Here is an 8,045-nt window from a genome sequence, read left to right as displayed (position 1 = left end):
CACATCCGCGGTGGGACCGGCAAGATCATGGGATCGTTCGGTCGGCATTTTTGCAAAAACACACCAACTTAATGGATTTGAAATGACATTGGCTTTCATTTTGACTCATCTCAATTTCTTTTTGGACATTATAATGTGTTTGTTTGTTTTTCAAATATTCACTGACAGTGAATGTCATGCCCACAACATGTTCCACAAAGGATGGGACAGGGACATCAAAAGATGGGAAAAGTTGGCGATTGCTTATCAAACGCCCGTTTTGGAACATTCCGCGGGTGAATCAAGTGCTTGGGAACAGGTGATGGCCATGATTGTGTCTGAGGAGCATCCCTGAAAGGAGCAGTTGGACACAAGAGAGGATCCGCTGAGGTTCACCACTTTCTCATGGCGGGCAAATGGCCCTCGACGGGAGGACCGGCCCTCGACGTACCACTGAAAAGAATTGAGGGATTTGGTCATCCACGGTCCAGTACGTCATCAAAGGCTTCTGAGAATCTGGACGAACCGACGCACGGGAGCGGCGAGGCCCAAAACCAACATCGAATGCTTCCATCCCTCAGGCGGCTCCGCATCAAAAACCGCATCAAGGATGTGAGCGCGTGGACTCCCCCGAAAACTGGTGCACATGCTTTGTCGCTACATCGACCGAAAGGGAAGTCAAAAGTCGAGCGTGCAAAGTGAAAGCCATCTAGCGAAATGCCGCTAGCTTTTCTGGGCCCGGCCTCACCGAAGAGGGACTGTGGTCTGACGAGTCCCGAGTTCAAATCGCTGCCCCCCATTTCTCTCAAGTGTGTGCTCACAAGTCAAAGCAAAAAAGAAATGCCCGAATGATCGGATGTATCTTGAAAATGGCGGCTTACTTTGTGAGGTGACTCCGGTAAGGAGTCTCGCTCCTGGACCGCATCGTGTTGCTTTAGCAGACGGACAGTTGTGAACTTTGTTCTCTCGGGACGCTCGCAAATCTCTCGTTAATCTTCCCCAATCCTCCCCGCAGCCGTCAACAGCCCCGAGGCAGAGCCGGACTCTCTCCGGTCTCGTCACATATTAGCCCAACTCTGGACTCCATCAGATTAACGCCCGAGTCAATTAGAGGCAGCAACAGATGAGTCCATCGCTGCCGCCCTCGTCGACAGACGCAGGAACGCCGCTCCCCAACCCCCCCCCCCAAGGCCTCCGCCTCGGGGCCTTTGGGGGATTAGCGTGCAGCTCGATACTGCCGGATTTGCGCCTGTGGTACTGGAGCCCAAATAGAGAGCAACACGGATCCTTCGGTCTCTTTGCGGTTGACATTCGTTGGAAAGTTTGCCCCGCAAAATGAGAACGGCTTTCTTCTCTTCTTTTGTCATCCGGAGCAAAGCTTTTGTTTACGTTTGCGCAAGCAATTGATGAACAAGTGGAGATGTGCTTTCACACGCACTACAAGGAGATGATGAAACTGAGACAAAAAAATGCAGTCCATATCAACGCACGCTTCGAGAACCGACATCTTTCCAGTGCATGCAAAGGTCTTAAGCCACCCACCACTCGCTCCGATGAGCCTTTTAAACAAACAACAAAATTTGAACATAGTCGATCTCGACCCATGAATGCAAAAAGTGCAAAAGAGCGGGTTGGGGAGCAACCCTAACATTTCGATCACCAATGACTGTAGATTTTATTTCAGACTTTTTGGTCATGAATGGGCGGGGGCGCGACATGCCTTCTTTCTTTCTTCCGTTTTGGTTTCATGGTTGTGTTCCGTTTGTGACCAACAGGTGGCATTGGAGCGCTTCTCCCCGAGCGGCGCACCTGTTGGTCTTCATGTCATCGGCTCCTCTGTTGCGTTCGAAGGAGCGCCACGCCGAGCGTCGTGCGACCATTTTGTGTCCTTGCGACTTTGAGTTGTTATGCTTTTCTGGACTTTGTGTTTTGGACCTCGTTTACCCAGCGCGCCTTTAGAAGTGTTTTTGTTGAAGTGCGTTTGGTGTGGCGCAGTCCACCCTCGTCTCCTGCCTCGCTGCTTTTTGGGGGTCCGCATGAAACAAAAAAACAAGATCATGTTGTCCAATGTACCGTATTTGAAGATCAATTGGGGGGCAGTGGGGGGGACATTGTCGACAACGCTCTGTAGAAACGGAGCATTATGTTTAGGTTGCATGTATTTTTTTTCTCAAATCACTATTTGTAGGGTGAGACTCAATAGTCTTTTCTTCCTATCTTGAGTAAATGTCGCTTTGAGCTAGATATCGGTTGGGAAAATTAATTATTGCCTCCCCAACATCTGTGTTGTCTGTGTGTGTGTGCGCGTGTCCGTCCCTGCACCAAGTGTCACAATTCCCAGGCCTCCCCGGTGCTGTTGCGCATGCAGTATTGCTCCAGTCCAGACTAATTGTGACCTGCTTTCATGTGTGTGTGTGGAGGGGGTGGGGGGGGGGGGGGGTAATAGGAAGAGAGACTAACTGGATTGAGTATTTACATTGTTTTTTTTTCAAATGGGCACTGTGCGGAATTGCAATTTGCGCCTCAGCCCCATCAATGATCTGTCAGGCATGTGCAGGCCGTCCTTTTTGGGCTCTTATGAGGCTGCCAACTGCAAAATAAGTGCAGATATCCGCGAGTGCGTTTGAACAGCGCTGGGCCGCGGGCAATGTTGGCGCAGGCGGCCCAAGGGACGGCGAACAAGCCCTGCGATACTTCTTGTTGTTCAAATTTCCTCAATTTGTCGCCTCGTCATCCAGATGGATAATCCCGTGGAACCCCCGGATTAGAGAGGGATTACATTTGAGTCAATGTGTGGGATTATCGCCGGATCTAATTCCCCACGTCTGCATTGCGTAGTTCACTTTCTGGATTTCCTTTTTTCGCCCTTCTCCTTCTATGGGCACAGGATGGCATGCGGCGCTTTCGAAACCTCGCGGTGCATTATCAGGGGGCTTTTGGCGGCAATGTACGAAACGCACTCGCGAGTGGGAGCCCTTCTGCAAACTGCGCACGCGATTGCCCAAACGCTGAGTATGGACCTTCATGTAGAGAGAGCAAGCGATGAAAATTTGGGTTTTCCAACCCGTGACGTAAAGTCCGTTCACGATACAAATGAAATCTAGAGATGGATATTGGATGACGCGAATACCGCGTCATCAGAATGACAATCATCATAATAACCGTCATCATCATCATAATAATTTTGATTAGGTCCTGCGCACAAGGCAAATCTCCCGCGTGTAGGATCGTCTGTCTCCTTCCATGCGTGCGTGTGCTCGTGCGTGCGCTTAGCCTGGGAACCGAAACACTTGTTCTGTTGGAGCGGGTCCGCCCCGTCAGAATGGCAGCACGCTCCTCAATGAGGTGCGTGCAGCGCTCGGTCACGCCGCGTTAGCAACTTGCACGGTTCAAATGATCCCCAGCAGAGGGGAAGGGCGCGCCGCCCGCAGGCCCACAACACGGCCCCCGCCCGAGCCCGCCGCAAATCGGGGCCCGAACGCCTTGGGCTCACGCTTCAGCAAAGCTCGTCGTGCCCTCGTCGCGCTTCGAATTCCGGTTCCCAAGGACGGGGTCGCTTGTCGGACTTTGGCGGGACGGCGGCGCGGCTCCGACGCCGCGCAACGAGCGCAAACTACGGATTGCGTTTTACATGGAAACGCTCTGTTTGCGAATCGCGAGCCGGCATGTAGTCGGTGTCGTCGCGTGGTCGCGGACGATTCTCAAGATGAATTTGGGGGTTGTGGAGGCGATTAGAAGGCGATGGCTTGAATGGGCGCTCGTGGTTGGGGTCAGCACCTGTTGGCCGCCTGCCGGGTCGGGGGTGTGCATTGTGTGTTTTGAGGCGCACGGGCGACAGCTTCATCATGAAGACGACGGCGCAGGTCTCGTTTATGACGCGACGTGTTGCATTTGGCCGCAGCGGCGCAAGTGGCCTTCTTCCCACGGCCGCCGCGGCTCGCAGCTTTCAAGCGCGCCGCCGCCAACAGTGCGCCTGGGGCGCGCGTGCGCGCACACACGCATACAAAGGTCTATTTTCTCCCCTGAACAAAGTGACTCCTTTCACGGAATGGCCTCAATAGATGAGCACTCGCAGAAGCGGACCGGTGGCCGGCAGTGTCCTCTCGGCAAACACCGGGAAGCCCGAGTTGGTGTCGGGGAGCCGCCGCTGCGCATTTATTTGTCGACCGGTTACCCCCCATCAAAGCCGCACTGGCCGCCGCAAGTGGCCCATCGACCACTCGGCTAGTGGGCCTATTTACGGCCGCAGCGCTTCCCACTTAGGGCGAAATAAATGAGCGAGCCGGGGGGCTCTTCGGTTCACGCGGGTGGATGTGCTCGCCCGGCGGGGAATGAACACCACAGCAGCACGTCAACTGACGCGCATCTCTCTCTCTCTCTTGCTATCAAGACAGATACAAACAAACTGCTCCAAAAAATAAAGGGAACACTTGGAGTTACATTGTGCTCTTTAAGTGGGCCTTTTTTGAACTGTGTGTGAGTGTGTCCACGGGTGTGAGTGTGTGTGTGTGTATGGGTGTATGTATAATATATACAGTGTGTGTGTGTATGGGTGTATGTATATATATATATATATATAATGTGTGTGTGTCGTGGAAATTCCGTTGTTGTGAATTGATCATTTATGTAACATTGTAGTCGCAATTTTAATGCATCGGTGTTTATTCCGGGTGGGGGAATTTCCATTTGAAAGAAGTCTGTAGATGGGGAATATTTACTATATATTTATATAGATAGATAGATACACACACACACACACACACAAAATCATGTTCACTGGGCAAAGACGTGCACATACGGGTCTAGGCTTTTGTATTTAACTCATCAATTTCAGTACTCATACAAGCTGTATTGACACTTTTGCCATTTATTATGGACAAGAGGTAAATATCTGTCTATTTTTTTCCTGGCTGAAACTGCTGTCCACTTTTCCTGAATTGGGACCATCAAATGCCGCTTTTGTATTATTTTTCCATTGTGTTGATAACGGGTGTGTTGTGACAACCCAATTTTCCTGAAGTATCTCGATCTCTCTAGCTGTGACAACGACATGTTCTTTCACTGCTCTTCACGTTGGAAATGTGGTCACGGGGATGCGTAGCCCGCGGATCCCGTTTTGAAAAACATAAGTGGAACGATTCGAGGGCATGCACTTTGGAAGCGGTTTTGCTGGCTGCCCCCGAGCATGAGGGCATGTGTGGGGGGGGGGGGGGGCGTGGCTTTGCGGTGGAGGACCAAGAGGTGCGCTTCGCGGACCGAACTGTGATTGGTTGGCTCCCTGAGTGTACGGCACGCGACCGAGGATGTCGCGATAAAAACAGCTCGCGTGCGTGCGTGCGTGCGTGCATGTTCTGTGTGTAAAAGCGAAGCGGGGCACCGTGAGCCGGCGACCGCGGCGCAGCGAGTCTGTAGGAGAGCGAAGCATCCTCCGCAGCAGAGATGGACAGCGTGCTGGATCCCTTCTCGGCACTCGACTCGTTCTCCTCCCCCCCTTACTTCAACGATGAGGACTTTTTCACCGACCAGTCGTCGAGGGACGGCAACTTGGAGCCGGAGGACCTGTTGGACGACGACGTGGATTTCTTCGCCGGCCACTTGCAGGACTTCTACGGCAAGGAGGGCGGGGGCGACGGCCCCGCCGACGACGAGCGCGACCTCGGCAACCTGTCCTTCTCGTCCCGCTCGTCGACCTTCTCCTACAGCTGCGCCGACAGCATCGCGCAGCTGTCGCCTCGCGGCGGGCCGCTGCTGAAGAGGCGGCGGAGGACGAGGTCCGACGTGGAGATGCAACAGCTGCGGCAGGCGGCCAACATCCGGGAGCGGCGGAGGATGCAGTCCATCAACGACGCCTTCGAGGGGCTGCGCTCGCACATCCCCACCTTGCCGTACGAGAAGAGACTCTCCAAGGTGGACACGCTGCGCCTCGCCATCGGCTACATCAACTTCTTGGCCCAATTGGTGCAGTCTGACCTGCCCATCCGCAATTCCGGTAGCGGTGGCGGCGGCGGCGACGCGCACGCTCAGACGAGGAAAATTATCATCTGCCACAGGGGCACAAGTAAGTTTGGAGTTCGACGCCTTTTCGGGCCGACTTCTTCCTTCGTCGTTGCCGTCGCTCGTTCGCGCCGAGCCAAGTTGAGAGCGGCTTGTCTTGTCCTTGTAGGGTCCCCCTCCCCGAGCGACCCCGACTTCGGTCTCCCCCCGCTGGCCGGCCACTCCCTCTCCTGGTCGGATGAGAAACAACTTCGGGACCAGAATGTGATCCGCACGGCTAAGGTCTGGACCCCGGAGGACCCCCGAAAACCGCACCACAAATCGCTCCTCGCGGATATCGAGAACGAGCCCCCTTTCGGCCTGGTGGCCTAAAACTCTCAACGCCTGTGTTTTGTGCAGAGGTGGATGCATATGTTTGTTTGTTTTTTTTAATTCAGACTACTGGCAATCGTCTATTTAACGTTTGTAATAATATATGATGTAATTTAATTGCGAGGAATGGGATGCTATTTATTTTTCTATCCTGACGAGGAATTATTTTTCTATCCAATCGATTAAAGCAAGCAAGTAAGAAGCCGCGCGTCTTGTGCTTGTGTGCCTTGTGTACCAAAGTTTGCATGCGTGCGGGCTCGCGAGACGAATCCGGTTGTCGCGCGCGTGGGAAAAGAAATCGCTTCACGTGCAACGACGAAAACAAACGCCACGGCGGTCAAATGGGAGAGGCGCAAGCGGAGAAATCGAACTTTTGGCGTTTTGACTCGAGTCGCTACCGCCTCCGCAACACGGGTTGGGACGGCACGAATGGGAAACGGAAATGGAACGCGAAGAGGCCAGCCAAGGGCCACGCCCCAAGGAGGGCGCACGTGGAAGGACGCCGTTGAGCAGCTCGTCGCTTCCGTGGCAGGTGCTGCGTGCAGGTGCCCCCACCGTGCCCCGGATCGCCGCATCACGCCACCGTTCCACCTACGCGTCGACCTGCTTGCTCGCACGCGAGACGGGCGTCAAGTGAGTTGCACCTTCCTTCCTTTTCCGCTCGGAATGGCGTGACGCGCTTCCCACTCGAGACGCCGTCGGTTTGGCTTTCCTGGAAATGCAGGCGGGGCGCAGCCGCGCTTCCGTCCGCTTCTCCTTCACTTGACTGGGCCGTGCGATCCGATGACAGACATGAGACGGTCCGATGGGGGGCCGCGAGGCACTCGGACTTGGCGCCGGCGCATTTCAGAGTCAGCTTGTCGATTTGCGCCTCGACAGCGGAAGCGCACGGGGGTGGTGACGCGTTCAAAGACCGTCCGGAAGGCACAATGCCGAGCAGTCGTTTGCTTGAGGGAGGCGCGCCATGCCGCGCGTGAAAGTTTCCTGCAGAGGAGAGGCCGCGCCACCGGATTATCGACGGCGACGCAAATCTCGGGTGGCTGCACGCTCAGGACACTCGAATAGCCGCTTTTGAGTCTCATTGTCTAAAAAAAAATAAAATAATAATAATAAAGACGTTTCCATCCGAGAAGCCACCGCGTGGGAAGTCCCCCCCCCCCCCCCCCACTCAAACAGCCAAAGTACTGAACGTATCCATTTGCCATCCCCAGAAAAGTGCTTCTCCAGTTGAAAAAGACGATTGAAACTGCAACCACAATTATGCGACGGCGCAAATAAAAACAGTCCCCAAAGTGTGTGTGTGTGTGTGTGTGTGTGTGTGTGTGTGTGTGTGGCTGTATGAGATTTTTTTTTGAACGATGGACGTTCGTGTTTCTTCTTCGAAACCAACCCAACCAAAGAGCCCCTCGACATATTGAGGGGAGAGTTGCTTTGATTTGTCCCTTGACGTGTTATGCTACGTCGTCATGAGGACGCGTCGGTAGATTGAACGAATAAATGCTGATCGAAAAGCCAGTGAGGAGGCCATCGAGTGCAGTTGTGTGATTGAAACCCCTTCGAGAAAACGCGGGGATTTCGTTTCATGGATGAAATGATTTCCCGAGGCTGTTTCATCCTTTTCAAACTTTTATTTATTTATTATTATTATTATTATTATTATTTTATTTTTTTAGCGTGAGCGAGGTGACAGAATGCGCTGC

At 53.5% G+C, this 8,045-nt stretch overlaps 1 protein-coding gene across 1 annotated transcript; it reads left to right on the top strand.

Annotated features, from left to right (window-relative positions):
• Positions 1-5,211: 5,211 nt before the first annotated feature.
• Positions 5,212-6,532, top strand: ptf1a (pancreas associated transcription factor 1a). Its single transcript, XM_086129420.1, has 2 exons — positions 5,212-6,037; positions 6,143-6,532. The coding sequence occupies exons 1-2, from the start codon at positions 5,419-5,421 to the stop codon at positions 6,343-6,345; spliced, it is 822 nt and encodes a 273-aa protein (XP_085985546.1). The 5' UTR covers positions 5,212-5,418; the 3' UTR covers positions 6,346-6,532.
• The last annotated feature ends 1,513 nt before the right edge of the window (positions 6,533-8,045 follow it).

Source organism: Hippocampus guttulatus, chromosome 14 (assembly GCF_054856545.1).
Source record: "Hippocampus guttulatus isolate MCC_2025c chromosome 14, RoL_Hgut_1.0, whole genome shotgun sequence".
NCBI lineage: Eukaryota > Metazoa > Chordata > Actinopteri > Syngnathiformes > Syngnathidae > Hippocampus > Hippocampus guttulatus.
The sequence above is the reverse complement of the archived record's forward strand: the minus strand, read 5'-3'. Positions and strand labels throughout refer to the sequence as shown.